The following is a 16,503-nucleotide window of genomic DNA, read 5'->3' as shown; positions in this document are numbered from 1 at the left end:
AGTGCTGCCACCTCTCTGGGACGGCCCAGCCTTCCACCCCCACCTTGGGGACCTTGCCAACCCCCTGCTTCCCTGCCCCTTGCCCCTCGTTTCTGTGCTCTAACGTCACTGCTCAGGGTGGCATCTCTGCCGTGGCCCCGTCACAGTCACTCACCCCCGTCATCCCCTGCCCCCAGGTCCCGCTGCACCCGCACCACTTGGAACACGTCAGATCGCACGGTTGTCGCCTGGCAAGGGCTCAGGAGGCGCTGGATAGGGTGAGGCCACATGCCCAGGGCCAGCACCACGCCTACCCCTCCAGGCCCACCGAGCCCCCAACCCCAGCAAAGGCAGGTGAGTCCTCGCGTGCCTCCCCGCAGCTGGAGGACCAGCAGGGGCTGAGTTAGGAAACATGCCATTCACACTGCCCCTCAAGCATCCCCTGGTCACCCAAAGTCCTCAGGTCACCAAGCCCTCCTCTGGCCCACAGTTCTTGGGCAGGTGACATCATCTGACCACTTCTGCCACCTGGCTGCTGCACGCCTCCCCCCTTCCAGCCCTGGGGAGGCGAGGCTGGGGCTTCCAGAGCCTCCCAACCAGAGCAAAAGTACCATTCTGGGTCTGAGGGGGTGCAGGTGCCCGGTCCTCTCGGCCCCATTCGGTTAGAGGCTCCAGTCACATCCCACTGCAGCCACGGATCCCGCTCCTTCTGTGCCCACCCATGAGCCACGGCCAAGCCCCAGCCCGCAGCCCGTGTTCCCTACCTCGGGCCGAGAGCTTCTTGGTGTTGATGATCTTGGCTGCGTACTCGTGGCCGGTGCAGAGCTTGACACAGCGTCGGACCACAGAGAAAGCCCCCCTGGGAGAGAACAGGAGGAGAGACAGCCGATTAATGCCCCGGTGAACCCCCAGCACCCAGGCACGAGGCAGAGATCTGCACAAGGCAGGGGCGCCCCTCCCAGACGGCTCCAGCCCACCCCACGGGGCGCCAGTCCGACAGGGGCCCCCCTCTCCTGGCGGCTGTCAGAGCCTCGCCGACCGGCACCCCTGCTCCTGGGAGGCCCCTGGCCTCCGCATCCTCCTGGGCCTGCTGGACCGAGGGCCCTCCGGGGTGGTCTAAGCCTGCATGCTCCCCCACTCTACGCCAAGTCCGTGAGAGCCAGCGAGCCCTCGCAGAGCAAGGAATGCTGGTCTGGCTCCAGACGGCAGAACAAACAGGTGCAGCCCGCGGGGGCTCCGTGAAGGGTCTGGAGGGAGGGAGAAGCCTCGCATGGTTGAGCTGCAAAGCTGGAGGCGAGGGCCCCTCCCAGAACCTCCAGCACCGCTGTCCCGAGTTCCGTCGGAGGCTGCACGTCCCACCGCTGAGAAGACATTTCCATGCCCACCTCGTTAGTGCTTTTCAGAGAGAAGCAGAGGTGGGGAGCACCCTGGAGGGCCAAGAAAGAAACCCGGGAGCGGGGTTACTGCAGCCATGCAGAGGTCCTGAGGGTGACCCCCAAACTCTGGTCCTTGAGAGGAAGCTTTGCAGGAGGTGACAGAGCAAGACGGCGCCCAGAGAGCAGGCCTGTGTGGGTCCGGGGCAGGTGTGGGGCACAGCCCGGAGGGAGCCTGGGGTCCATCAGACGGTCCTCCTCGGTATTCAACTTGTCACCACCCTTGGTTTAATTTGATTTCAGGTCATTTTCGAAGAACATCAGAGCGGGCATATGTGAGACAGCCGCAACAGGAAATGTCTTGGGAAGGGTCTTAGTCCAGACAGGAGGCCGCCAGGGAGGGGTGGGCACACAAAAGCCACATCTGGCTGAGCACACGCAGCCTGCAAGGCTGGGGACAGCCCTGACTGCAGGCGCCTCCTCTGTCTTCTCTCCCCAGAGGCCTCGCAGGCACAGCCCTCATTGGGAGCCAGTCTCTCCTCTGCCCAGAGAGCCCAAGAAGCCCGCCAGCTGCCCCGAGCCCGGGCTCTGGGTGGCCGGAAAGCAGCATCTTAAACAGAGAACATTTCTTTGCTCTAATCCTTTTTGAAATAAAAATTCCATTAAGACGTACAATTCACTTCCTTGGAAAAAAAATCTTACACTAAATCTAATTGAACATTTTCTTTGCTTTTTAGGGCCGTGCCCGCGGCATGTGGAGGCTCCCAGGCTAGGGGTCGAATCAGAGCTACAGCTGCTGGCCTCCACCACAGCTCACAACAAAGCTGGATCCTTAACCCATTGAGAGAGGCCAGGGATCAAACCCGCATCCTTATGGAAACTAGTCAGATTTCCCACGGAGCCACAACACAAACTTCCCTAATTGAACATTTTCTTAATGACCCAGGTCGTTAGCCATGTATCTTTGTTTTTTCTTGTTCTTTTTCTGGCTGCACCTGAGGCATGTGGAAGTTCCCAGACCAGGGATTGAATCTGAGCCGCAGATGCAACCTACACCACAGCTGCGGCCACACGGGTCCTTAGCTTAACCCCCTGCGGCACAGCAGGAACTCCTGTCTTCGCTTTTTCAGTGTTGGCAGGAGAAGGGACAGTGGCTGCCCCTGGGGGCGGGGAGGCCCGGGCTTGGGTTGGGGGTGCACTAGTCACTCCACACCCTCTGCCCTCTGTCATTTTCTCACTCTGTGCATGGGTTCCCTTCTCAAAATATTCTTTTATTGTGAGAAAACAAACGTAAAGGGAATTCCCCTGGTAGCTCAGTGGGTGAAGGACCTGTCATTGCCACTGCTGTGGTGCAGGTTCAATCCCCAGCCCAGGAACTTCCGCATGCTGCAGACGCAGTCAACGCAAGAAAATGAAGAAAAGTAAAGAAAGGATGATTTCTTTTTCGACCCGTGACTCTGGCCTGGGATGTAGTGGGCGAGGGACAAAGAACAGGCTCCAAGAAGGTCTGGGTTCAGGAGTTCCTGTCGTGGCACAGCAGAAATGAATCTGACTAGAAAGCATGAGGTTGCAGGTTCCATCCCTGGCCTCGCTCAGGGGGTTAAGGATCCAGCGTTGCTGTGACCTGTGGTGTCGCAGATGTGGCTTGGATACAATGGTGCTGTGGCTGGGGCTGGGGCTGTGGTGGAGGCCGGCAGCTGCAGCTCTGATTCAACCCCTAGCCTGGGAATCTCCAAATGCCGCAGGTGCAGCCTTAAAAAGCAAAAAGCAAAGGTCTGGGTTCAAGTCCTGCTTTGTCCCTTCCTGGATTGCACCCTCTGAGCCTGTTTCCCCACCCATCTAAGGAGCAGGACAGGTTCAAGGGATGCTCTGTGCTGGGGGGAATGAGGAAGGCGGCAGGCATGGGGCTCAGCATCCAGCAAGCGCTCAATAGTGGAGTTCACAGGGAGCACCCGGTCTGGAGAAGGAGCTGCTCTAGGACACAGGCCTCCCAATTCCGGGGTCCTGCCTGTGGGCTTTTGGGCGGAGGCAGCTCTGGAAACCCCGCTGGGGGAGGGCTCCTCCTGCCCTAACTGCCAGGCCTGAAGAAAAGTTCTAGAAAGAGCTGCCCTACTCCTTGGCTCCCCGCCCCACTCTAGTCTGTGCCCAGGCATCTGCACCCAATGCCCATGCACCGTGAGGCCGTGCCTGGAGCAGGGCCCCACAGGAACCCTCAGTTTTCCAATGGAAGAGGCGTGGACGTTGCCCAGAAAGCCTGGAGCAGCTCCCGGGTTAGAGGACTCGCTGCGACTTACCCGCAGGGAGAGGTGGCGGCCGTGAGAGCACAAGGAAGCTGGGAGGCCCTCAGGACCCCTCTCCCAACCTTGAAGCCAGCCTCTTGGTCACCACCATCGCCTAGTCGCCTTCTGACCCCGCCCTAGGCATCCGCCCCCTTCCTGGAAGCTCAGCCAGTTGCTTGACACCCAGCACAAGGAAGCCCCCAGAAGTGCCAGCGCACTGAGCATGTGCCCTGTGGGCCCCGGCCTTGGGGCCCCTAACATCTTGGATATCACAAACAACCATGAGGCTCGCCCCAGCGCCACCCCGCCTCAGAACTCACAGCATCTGCCCACCAGAAACTTAGAATCATTGAGAGTCAACAACACAGACAAAGGGCCCAGATCTGTATCCTAGCACAGCCACCAGGCAAACTCCTATGCATCCCTCAACACCCAATTCCATACCTCCTCTTGGAAATCTTCCCCAGCTCCTGCGGAGAGTCAGCTCGGTCTCCTCTGCACTCTACATGCGTCTAGACTCACTCTGCCCACTTGATTACAATTATTTATCTGTTCCTTTCTGCCCCTCCATTGAGGCTCTCCACAGGCAATGCTGGTGTCAGGCAGTGTGCAGACTGTGATATGGGAGGAGAACCGACTCCAAGCACCACCAGCTGACCGTGAGGGTGCGGGTGTTGGGCCTCAGCACATCAGGCCAATGGGATGAGAAGGGGGAGGCTTCTGGAAAGACAGGGAGGGATTGGGATGGGACGAGACTCCAGAGTGTGAGTTAGCAGGAGAGGGGGACCTCCTTGGAGAGGCATCTGCTGGGTGGTGGCAGTGTCTGTGGAAGGATGGGGGCGCCTTCTGTGGGGCTGAGGCCTGGGGCCCCCTGATCAGAGCAGGAGAGCACTGGTGTGGCCAGGGCCTGGCAGAACCCCCACCCCGCACAAAGACAGTGCGCTGCTGTGGAAGCAGACGGCAGGCCAGGCAGTGGGGAGCAGATGCCTGGACTGCATCTAAGTAGGGCCGGCCTGCAATGCCCACTGCTCCAACGGTCCCTGGATGGCACAGCAGGTGGCACCCAGTTGCGGGGTCGGGAAGGCCACCTAGAGCAAGACGGCCCAGCGCAGCCTGTAGGGGAGACTCAGGGGAGGTGGGGGCCTGGGTGGGGAAGAAGAGCAGGGAGGGGGGCTGGGGAGAAGGCAGGCCTGGCTGGGGAACCACTCTGGACCTTGAGGTCGCCACGCGATGCCCCCCTACAGCCCGTGCTGCTGAACTCCAGTTTAAAGTCATCTGCGTGGAGCTCCCACTGTGACACAACGGGATCGGCAGTGTCTTAGGAGCACGGGGATGCGGGTTTGATCCCTGGCCCAGCACAGAGGGTTAAGGATCTGGTGTCGCCAAGGCAGTGGCTTGCGTCGAGACTGTGGCTCAGATCTGATCCCTGGCCTGGGAGCTCCATATGCCGAAGGGCGGCCAAAAATGGGGAAGGAAAGGAAAAAAAGAAAAAAGAAAAAGTGATCTGCATAATGTGTGCGGGTCAGGAGGCGCCCAAACTGATTACAGAAAGAAACACTCTTTCAGTCCTTGCTGGCTGGCGGCTCTGGAAGCTGTCTCGTCTGGGGTGGGACCCGGACCGGAGCGTAACACCAGACAGGGGATTCACTCTAGAGCTGCGTGGGGTCTGGACTGCTGTGCAGACACCAAGCACTGCTGTGGCCCCGTGGGCCCATGGTGACACTCAAGGGTCAGTCTCTCACCAGCAAAGGGGATGACCGCCCCCCCCCAACCCCCAAGCTTGCGGCCAAACCTGCACATCACGCCAGACAGACGTGGACCAGAGAGCAGCTTCCTGTCGCATTTACTTTCTCTTTCCTCCCCATCCAACCTGTGGCCTCTGCCTGCCACCTCCCACAGAGACAGACAGCCTGCTGGCCCTCAGGGGCAGCGTCTGGCCCCAGGTTTCCACACGCCAGCCTCTGAGCTGCCCCCATGCCTGCCGGACTCCCAGCTGCCACCTGGAACCTGCCCCAGACGTGGATTACCTGGAGCCCCCACGGAGCCCCCACTGCACCTGCTTTAGGGAACCACCTCCTCTCTGCTTCTCTCTCCACAATCCCCATCCCTGTGGTCCAGGGGAGCACGGGGCCCGCACCCCAACTCTGGCTCTCTGCCCCATCCTGGCCTCACAGGTGCTGTCCTGGCTGCCATCAGGGCTGTGGGCCCCCTGAGACCGCACCGCCCAGTAGCAGATACACCCAGCGGCTGAACCACCCAGAGGTCCTGCCCACACTCTGCTAACTCAGATGCTCAGGACTGAGGATTCCTGCCAACTAGCCAGAGCCAAGGGCCCACGACAGCCCCTAGAAGAGGCCTCTAGCCTCCAGAAGCTTCTTAAATTTTAGAGCCGAAAACAGCTGGAGCATCCAGTAAAAGAAAAGGGCCACGGCCTTGTGTATCTGTTTTGTAAAGGTTTCTGCACAAGTCAGGCACACAGAGGTCTGGGGCAAAACGGCTCTCTTGGCGCCCCCACTCCCCAGGCAGATCCGCCCAAGATTTTTCTGGAACAGGCTGAACAGGCAGCAGATGCCCTTGGCTGGTCCAACAGTTTTATTTCCCACGTAACTCAACAAATGGATGTTCTGAAACCAGCCTGAGGACTGTGCGCCTCCACCCTGCCCAGCCTGGTGCCCCCCCACCGTGGGCTCAGCTGAGGAGGGCCTGGGGCAGCACTCAGGGCGGGGCCCGCCCAGCTCACTCACCACGCCTGGCCCTTCGCTTGTTGGGATGTTTGGACTTAAACGAAATCAAACTGCCGCTTATTTGCGGGTGGGCATAAACTGTTTTCCACCTTTGATTTTTAATCTAGACCGAAGCAATTTGGTAGGAAACAGGGCTTCTCCAGGAGGGTGTCTGGGGGTTTCTCTTGCTTCTAATATCAGTTTTGGGTTTTGGGGTTTTGTTTTGTTTTGTTTTTGTCTTTTTTTTTAGGGCCACACCAGCGGCCTATGGAAGTTCCCAGGCTAGGGGTCGAATCAGAGCTGCAGCTACTGGCCAGTGCCACAGCCACAGAAACGCTGGATCCAACCTTGTCTGCAACCTACATCACAGCTCACAGCAATGCCGGATATTTAACCCACTGAGCAAGGCCAGGGATCGAACCCCCATCATCAGGGATACTCGTCGGGTTCATTAGCGCTGAGCCACAACAGGAGCTCCGTAACAGTTTTAAAACCAGAATCTACACTCATGGCAGAAAACGGAGTAAAATGAGGTGGTTTAAACAGAGCAAGCTGAAGCGGCTCCACCTTGATACCTGTCGGTGGCATCCCGCGGAGCTCCGATGTGCCTCCTGAGGTCTACACCACAGGAAGGCTCCCCCCCCCCACTCAGGAGCCTCTTGCAGTGTATAAACTGCTTTTCCTTCTCACCATTTTCCCCGCACGGCCAGCACCTCTTCCACAGCACCATCTGGCAGCTACACCCTGCTTCCCTGGTGGACGCCCGTCCGGGGACACCGGGAGGGTCTGTGACCTTCCCCAGGCTCCCCAGCCCTGGGGGTGGAGCCATGGGGAGCGTGCCGGCTCCGAGGGGATCTGGGCAGGAACATGAGGCCCCAGGGCAGGCGTGACGTCCGGGGCGCAGGCGGATGAGGGCCGCCCATCATCCACCAACAGGCGGGGAGACAGAGCTCAGAGGACCGTGCCCCACGCCTGCCAGGGTCCGGAACATCCTGGGTTCCAGAAACGGCCTGAAGTAGCAGGACTCAAGACTAGAGCTGGACAACATTTAGTCCTTTTTGTAAACAGCCGAAGCCCCGAGGCCTCCGCCAGCCCTGCGGCGTGCCTTTCATGGGCGTGCGAGTCCCCGCTTTGTGCGTTGCCTTTTATATTTCACACCACTCCTCACGCAATTCCCGCTCTCTGACCTAATAGATCACATACTTGTCAACCTCACAGCAGCGCACGCTCCCTCCCCAGACCGCCGAGGGCTTCCTCGATCGGCAGGCATTTGGGATGGTTCCAGTTTCCCTTCTCATAAATGCCTGCCGTAAACATCTCGGTTATTTCTGGAGAGTTTATTTCCAAAGGCACGATGGCTGGGTGATTTACAACCGCACCGGCGAGGAAAACGCCTGCGCTTGCCATCACCCCAGCATCCCGCCCCGGCCTTTCCACGATCCTTCCTTGGAATCCCTGACAGCTCCTCGGCTCAGCCCTCTGAGCCTGCGCCAGAAACGCAATCCTAACTCATCCAGGCTGTGCGAAGGTCCTGGGGCCACCACCACGAAGTACACAGACTGGGCAGCTTAAACCACAGGAACTGTGTCTCACAGTTCTGGAGGCGAGAAGTGCAAGATCGAGGTGCTGGCAGGATTGGTTCCTTTGGCGCCTGCGAGGGAGAATCTGCTCCAGGTCTCTCCCCAGCTTCTGGGGGTTTGCTGGCCGTCGGCGGGGCTCCCCGGCTTGCAGACGCATCACCCCCATCTCCGCCTTCGTGTTCACGGGGCATTGTCCCTGTGTGCCTCTGTCCAAGTGTCCCCTTTTTAGAAGGAACAGTCATATCTGGTGAGGGCCCCTCCTCCACCTCATCTTAACTATTTATATCTACGACGACCTATTTCCAAATAAGATCACGTTCCAAGGTCCTGGGGTTAGGACTCCATATGAATTTTGCAGAGACACGATTCACCCCATAGCACATGCTGACTCCCAGTTCTGCCTTAATGAATGCGCCACTGGGTGTCCCAGGCAAACCGCTCCCGAACTGCCACCCTCAAATATTAGCTCCACAGGATGCCGACAGATGTTCGGTACAAAGGGGGCTGCGGATAAGTCTGGAAACCAGTAAGTTAAACAGTGTTTTCCTGCCTTTCCTTCCTTCTTCCTTTTTTCTTTTTTTTTTTTTTAATTGCAGGACTTCTCAGGGCCTTTAACAGGGGAATCCATACTGTGAATTTCTAACTAGTGAATGTGAGCTGCGGCCTTTCCCTAACTTATTTGACCAGAGAAATCCTTATCCACAGAAGGCTCATGAGGGTCAAGAGTCTGGGCAGGGAGGGCTTCGAGTCCAGGGCCTCAACCCCAAAGAAACAAACGGGGAAGGCAGGACAGACACAGCCCTGGTCAGGGCCACCTGAGGACGCCCCCAAACACAAGCAGGGATGCCCATGGAGGCTTAGGGGTGCACCTCGGATGGAGAAAACTTCAGCGTGGTCCTCCCTTCTCTCTGCCGCCCCTCCCACGGGAACCCCCTCCCCAACCACACACACGGCCAGGTCCCACCTCTTCCCAGATGCCCTGGGAGGCGGGGCCTCACCTGGAGGAGCCAAGAATGTCAATTCAGAGAGGACAGTTTCTTTTTTTTTTTTTAAAGGAAAAAGTGTTTTTATTTTTTAAAATGTTTTCTTAGAGTTGATTTACAATGTTCTGTCAATTTCTGCTGTACAGCAAAGGGATCCAGTTCTACATACAGACATTCTTGTCTTCTTTTTTTTTAAAAAAAACTTGAAGCTTATTTATGTATTTATTGTCTTTTTAGGGCCACACCCGCAGCATCTGGAGGTTCCCAGGCTAGGGGGCGTGTCAGAGCTGCAGCCGCTGGCCTACACCACAGCCACTGCAACTCAGGATCCGAGCCGCCTCTGTGACCTACAGCACAGCTCACCGCAATGCCGGATCATTAACCCACTGAGCGAGGCCAGGGATCGAACCTGCGTCCTCTGCTGAGCCATGACGGGAACGCCTATACATTCTTTTTCTCGTGTTATCTTCCACCATGGTCTATCACAAGTGATTGGATGTCGTTCCCTGTGCTGTACCCTGGGACCTCACTGTTTATCCAACTAAATGCAACCGTTTACCTCTACCAAGCCCAGACTCCCCGTCCATCCCACTCCATCCCCCGCCACAAGTCTGTTCTCTACGTCCAGGGGTTTGTTTCTGCTCTGCAGATAGGTTCCTGTGTGCCATATATTAGATTCCAGATACAAGTGATACCATACGGTATTTGTCTTTTTCTGACTTAATTCACCTAGCATGAGAATGCAGAGAGGACACTTCCTTTACATTTCTGACAACACTGAGAGGAGAGGGCACACCCGCAGGAGCAGAGCCATGTGTGTCCTGACCCCATATAGCTTATGACAAAACGCACCCTGCATCCTAATGAGATTTAGGTGTAAATGACCACAAACGGTCACCCGTGGCATTTCACATGAATTAATGTCATTACTTTGTACAGTCACATCACGCTTCGTGAGTCCTCCACGGAGGAGCGAGCCCGACTCTGACACGTGTCCATGAGACTGTGTTCCACCGAACTCTTGCAGGTCTCACACCTCACACCATCACCCTCAAAACCAGCAAGGCTCCCCACCCCTTCCCACCGTACTGGGGTCCTCTGGCTACAGATGACCTTGAGAGGTTTCCTGGAGGGCTCAAGGGGCACAAGAGGGTGGATGCCACCCCAGGGGACCTGATGGCGTCTGAAGGAAGTGGGCTGCACTGGGAATACTGAATGAGTGCAGAGTTATCGTTTGGGGTGGTGACAAAGCTCTGGACATGGTCAGTGGTTGGTGACGGTGACACACTGAGAATATACGGAATGCCACTAAGCGAGTCCTTTAACGGTGGTTAAAATGGTCCGTTTTACATTACGGTAAAAAGTAAAGGGATGGAGAAAGATATACCATTCTAGCACCAATCAAGAGAAAGGAGGAGCAGCTCTACTGATTTCAGACAGAGCAGACTGGAGCAAGGAAAATTTACCAAGGATAAAGCAGGATGTCTCATGGTGACAAGGGGGTCATTTCTCAAGGACTGGCAATCATTCACATGTGTACCCCCGGCAGCAGACTGTCAACCTACATGCGGCAAAACTGACAGAACTGTAAGGAAAAGTAGATGAATCCACTCTTAGCGTTGGACGCGTCAGCACCACTTGATCAGAATGGACAGACCTAGAAATTCCCACTGTGGCCCAGTGGGTTAAGAACCAGACTGCAGTAGCTCGGGTCTCTGCAGAGATACGGGTCTGACCCCTGGCCCAGTGCAGTGGGTTGAAGGATCCCAGCGTTGCTGCAGCTGTGACGTAGGTTGCAGCTGTGGCTCAGATTCAATCCCTGGCCCCGGAACTTCCATATGTCACAACTTCCACATGCCGCCATCAAAAAGAAAAGAAAAATGGACAGAGCCAGCAGGCCAAAGCTCAGGAAGGACACAGCTGAACGGAAAAGCACCATCTATCAACTGGGTGTCATTAACAACCGCATCCAATGGCAACAGAACACACATTCTTCTCAAGCTCACATCTACTTTCACCAAGGTAGGGCACATTCTGGGCCATAAAACACACCTTAATAAATATAGGGAAAAAAAACATACAAAGTTTGCTCTCAGATCATAATGACATTAAACTGGAAATGAAAGTCGAAAAGACAGCTGGAAAAACCCCAAAATACATGGAGATTAAATAACATACTTCTAAACAACACATGACTCAAAGAAGGAATCTCTGCAGAAATTTTTAAATATTTCAACTGAATGAAAAATGAAAATAAAACTTACCAAAATGTGCGGAATGTAGTAAAAAAAACAGTGCTTGGGGAAAAAGTATGCCATTGCACGCATGTGTTAGAAAAGAAGATTTAAAATCAATAATTGAAGCTTCCGCCTTAGCCAACTAGGAAAAGAAGAGCAAATTAAATTCAGGCTGAGCAGAAGAAAAGACATATGAAAGAGCAGAGATAAATGAAATTGAAAACAGGAAATCAACAGAGAAAATCAATGAAACCAAAAGCTGGTACTTTGGTTTCATTCTTAAGATCAATAATGTTGATAAGCCTTTTGCCAAGCTAAGAAAAAAAGCGAAAGGACACAAATATCAAAAATGAAAGAGGGGCCATCACCACTGATCCTTTGGAAATTAAAAGGATAATAAAAGAATACGTTAAATAACTCTATGTCCACAAACTTGATGAAATCTAGATGAAATGACCAATTCCTTGAAAACACAATCTGCCAAAACTCTCACAAGCAGAAATAGACAAGAAAGACTAATAACGTGTGTTATCGCTTATGTGTGGAATCTAAAAAAATACAACAGACAAATGGACATAACAAAACACAAACAGATTCACAGATATAAACAACAAGCTGGTGGTTACCAGCGGGGAGAGGGAAGAGGGAAGGGGTAACATAGGGGTAGAGGATTACAAACTACTATGTATAAAATAGACAAGTTACAAAGATATTTTGTACAGTTCAGGTAATACAGTCAAAATTTTATAATAACCTTAAATGGAGTATAATCTATTCAAACTATGAATCATTATACTATACACCTGAAACTAATGTTACATTGCAAATCAACTCTACATCAATTTTTAAAGTAAAAAGAAGAAGAAATAAACAATCTAGGGAGTTCCCGTCGTAGTGCAGTGGTTAACGAATCCGACTAGGAACCATGAGGTTGCGGGTTCGGTCCCTGCCCTTGCTCAGTGGGTTAAGGATCCGGCGTTGCCGTGAGCTGTGGTGTAGTTTGCAGACGCGGCTTGGATCCTGCGTTGCTGTGGCTCTGGCGTAGGCTGGCGGCTACAGCTCCGATTAGACCCCTAGCCTGGAATCTCCATATGCCGCGGGAGAAGCCCAAGAAATAGCAAAAAGAAAAAAAAAAAGAAAAGAAAGAAAGAAAGAAACAATCTAAATAGACCTGTTTATTAAAGAAGTTGAATCAATAAATACAGGATAAGAGACTCACAGACATAGAGAACAGACGTGTGGTTGCCAAGGGGGAGCAGGTAGGGAAAGAGACGGGCTGGGACTCTGGGGTTAGTAGATGCAAACTATCACATTTAGAAAGGACAGACAGCAAGGTCTTACTATATAACAGAGGCAACTATATCCAGTCTCCTGGGACACTCCATGATGGAAAAGAATATAAAAAAGGATGTTTATATATGTATAACTGAGTCACTTTGCTGTACAACAGAAATTGGCACAACACTCTAAATCGACTATACTTTAATAAAGGAATTAATTTTAAAATAAATACAAGAAAAGAAAACTACAGATCAACATTTCTCATGAACACAGATGCAAAAATCCTCAAAAAAGCATTAGTGAGCTGAATCCGCCAACATACGAACAGAACTATACACCATGACCCAGTAGGATTTATCCCAGGAATGCAAGTCCAGCTGGTTTGATGGTTTGAAGACCGATTAATGTAACCCATCGCATCAAGTGACTTACAAAGATCAGATCAGGGCCCCACCCTTACAACCTCTTTTACCCTTAACTACCTTCCAAAAAATCCTTTCTCCAAATACAGTTACTTTGAGGGTCAGAGCTTCACCTACGAATTCTGAGGGACACAATTCCATCCACAAGTATTTACCAAAACACTACAACTAACACCATACTTTTGAGTGAGTAGGTGCTTTTCCACTAAGATCAGAAACAAGGAAAGGCAAGAATATCCCTTCTCACCACTCTTTTTCGGCATCATACTGGAAGTTCCAGCTAATGCTGGGAAAGGAAATAAAAAATTTACAGATTAAGAAATAAAATATAGGAGTTCCCATCGGGGTGCACATGACGTTGCAGGTTCAATCCCTGGCTTCGCTCAGTGCATTAAGGATCCATCATTGTCAACAGTTGTGGTGTAGGTCGCAGACATGGCTCGGATCTGGCATTGCTGTGGCTGTGGTGTAGGCCAGCCACTGTAGCTCTGATTTGATCCCTAGCCTGTGACCCTCCATATGCCACAGGTGCAGCCCTAAAAAGCGGGGGAAAAAAAAAAGAAAGAAAGAAAGAAAAGAAAAGAAAGTTAAATATAAAACTGTCTTTCTTCCCAGATGATATTATTATCTATGTAGAAATTCCCAAAGACCTGCCCAAAAAAACCTCCTAGAAGTAATGTGATTATAGGAAGGTTATAGGATACAAGATTAATATACAAGTCATTTGCTTTTCTATATATCATAAATGAGCAAATGGCATTTTTTTTTTGTCTTTTTGCTATTTCTTGGGCCGCTCCTGCGGCATATGGAGGTTCCCAGGCTAGGGGTCGAATCGGAGCTGTGGCCACCAGCCTACACCAGAGCCACAGCAACACAGGATCCGAGCTGCGTCTGCAACCTACACCACAGCTCACGGCAACGCCGGATCCTTAACCCACTGAGCAAGGGCAGGGACCGAACCTGCAACCTCATGGTTCCTAGTCAGATTCGTTAACCACTGTGCCACGACGGGAACTCCCCAAATGGCATTTTAAATTAAAAACATAAAACTATTTATATTAGCATCAAAAAATGAAATACTTAGGTATAAATCAACAAAGTATGTACAAAATCTATCCTCATGAAAAAAACTCAAAGAACTAAATAAATGGAGAGATATCCCACGTTCATGGACAGGAAGACTCGCTATTGTCAGAACGTCTGTTCTTTCCACCTTCTCTGTGGATTCATCCTGATCAAAATCCCAGCAAGTTATTTTGTGGCTATGGACAAACTGATCCTAAAGTTTATCCAGAGATGCAAAAGGCCTGGAATAGCCAACACAGTATTGATGAGAAGAAAAAAGGACGCGGACTGACACTACCTGATTTCAAGACGATAAAGCTATGGTAATCACGACAGTGTGGTTTGGCAAAAGAACAGACACTAGATTAACGGAATAGAACAGAGAACATGAAAATGGGCCCACACAGATACAGCCAACCAACTTTTGACAAAAGAGAAGACAATTTTGGGAAGACAATTTTGGGGAGGAAAGATAGTCTTTCCAAAAAAAGTCATGCTTGCTATGGACTGAACGTTTGCGTTCACCTCCACCCCTACCACCAAGTTCATATCCTGAAATCCTAACCCCAATGGGACAGTATTAGGAGGTGACGCCTTCTGGAGGTGATTAGGTCATGAGAGAAGAGCCTCCATGAGGAAGACGAATGCTTTACAAAAAAGCACCCCAGAGAAATCTTCCCACCTCTTCTGCCACGTGAAGACACAGAGAAAAGATGACCGTCTAGGCAGCAGGTCTCACTAGACCCTGAGTCGGCCAGAGCCGTCATCTTGGACTTCCAGTTTCCAGAACTGTGAGGAATAAATGTTTGTTGTTGTTTATAAATCACCCAGATTGTGGTATTTCAACTACAGCAGACTAAATAGTATAAGACACTACTGTAACTACTAGACAACCAGATGAAAAAAAAAAAAAAAGAATCTAGACACAGACCTTACACCTATCACAAAAATTAACTCAAAATGGATTATAGACCCAAATGAAAAATGCAAAATGTAAACGTCTTAGAAGACATCATAGGAGAAAATTTTGATGACATTGGGTTTGGCAATAAGTTTTTCAGATACAACACCAAAAGCATGATCCATGAAAGAAGTGGTAAGCTGATCTTCATTAGAATAAAAACTTCTGCTCTTTGAAAGATGAGTTCAGCAAATGAGAAGACTGGCCACAAGTGGGAGAAAATATTTCCAAAACATATATCTGATTAAGGACTCCTATCTAAAATATACAAGGAACTCTTAAAGGGCACCAATAATAAAACAAAGTCAACTGAAAATAGACCAGAGACCTTAACAGACACTTCACCAAAGATACACAGATGGCAAATAAGCACATGAAAAGATGCTCCATATCATGTCATCAAATGCAAATTAAAACAACAACAAGATATCACAACCTATTTAAATGCCCCGAATCCAGAACACTGACACCACCCCAGGCTGGTGAGGAATGGAGCAGCAGGAATTCTCACTCATTGCTGGAAAAAATGCAAAATGGTATAGCCATTCTGGAACTTTCTAACAAAAGTAAACACATTCTTACCATATGATCCAGCAATCATGCTCCTTGGTATTTACTCAGAGGAGTCAAAAATTTATGTCCATGCAAAAGCTTGCGTATAGATGTTTATAGTAGCTGTATTCAAAACTGCCAAAACCTAAAAGCAACCAAGATGCCCAAGAAGTAGACTGAATGGATAAATAAGCTATGGAACATCCAGAAATGGAATATTATTCAGCACTATGGGCTATCAAGCCACCAGAGGATGTGAAGGAACATTAAATGGGTGGTACCAAGGGGAAGAAGCCAATCTGGGAGTTCCTGTCATGGCTCGGTGGTTAAGGAATCTGACTAAGAACCATGAGGTTGCAGGTTCGATCCCTGGCCTCACTCAGTGGGTTAAGGATCTGGTGGTGCCGTGAGCTGTGGTGTAGGTTGCAGACGCAGCTTGGATCCTGCGTTGTTGTGGCTGTGGTGTAGGCCGGCAGCTATAGCTGTGATTAGACCCCTAGCCTGGGAACCTCCATATGCCGTGGATGCGGCCCTAGAAAAAGACAAAAAAAATAAAAGAAGCAGCAGCAGCCCATCTGAAAAGGCTGCATACTGTGTAATTCCAACTATATGACCATCTGGGAAAGGAAACATTATAGAGACAGTAAAAAGCAGCTGTCTGGAGCTCTGGAGGATGAGCGGGTGACTAGCGGAACCCAGAGGACCTGAACTCCTGTAATGACAGATGCACATCATGCCTCTGTCGGTCCCGCAGAACTGAGTGACACAGAGTGAACCCTGTGGAAGCTGGACTTCAGTTAACTTTAACATAGCAATAGTGGCCGTCACTTGCCACAAGCGTACCACGCCTGCATGCGAGACGTTAACGGGAAAGGGAACTGGGGCCAGGCTGTGAGGTCAACTTTCTTTGTTTTCTTCTTTTTTTCAAATGGACACACCTGCGGCACACAGATGTTCCCAGGCTAAGAGTTGAAACAGAGCTGCAGTTGAGGCCTACGCTACAGCCACGGCAACACCAGATCCAAGCCGCATTGGTGACCTACACTGCGGCTTGCAGCAATGCCAGAC

At 51.5% G+C, this 16,503-nt stretch overlaps 1 protein-coding gene across 15 annotated transcripts in view; it reads right to left on the bottom strand.

The window, feature by feature from the left end:
* The window catches only part of CAMK2B (calcium/calmodulin dependent protein kinase II beta), a 94,039-nt gene that overhangs the window by 57,586 nt on the left and 19,950 nt on the right, over positions 1 to 16,503 (bottom strand). For all 15 annotated transcript variants that reach the window (XM_021078635.1, XM_021078644.1, XM_021078637.1 and 12 more), the window contains exon 2: positions 744 to 838. In XM_021078635.1, the coding sequence (XP_020934294.1) occupies positions 744 to 838 (95 nt within the window). The remainder of the gene's footprint in view (positions 1 to 743; positions 839 to 16,503) is intronic.

This window comes from Sus scrofa, chromosome 18 (assembly GCF_000003025.6).
Source record: "Sus scrofa isolate TJ Tabasco breed Duroc chromosome 18, Sscrofa11.1, whole genome shotgun sequence".
Lineage (NCBI taxonomy): Eukaryota > Metazoa > Chordata > Mammalia > Artiodactyla > Suidae > Sus > Sus scrofa.
Note: the sequence above shows the minus strand (reverse complement) of the source record. Positions and strands in the feature narration are given on the sequence as shown.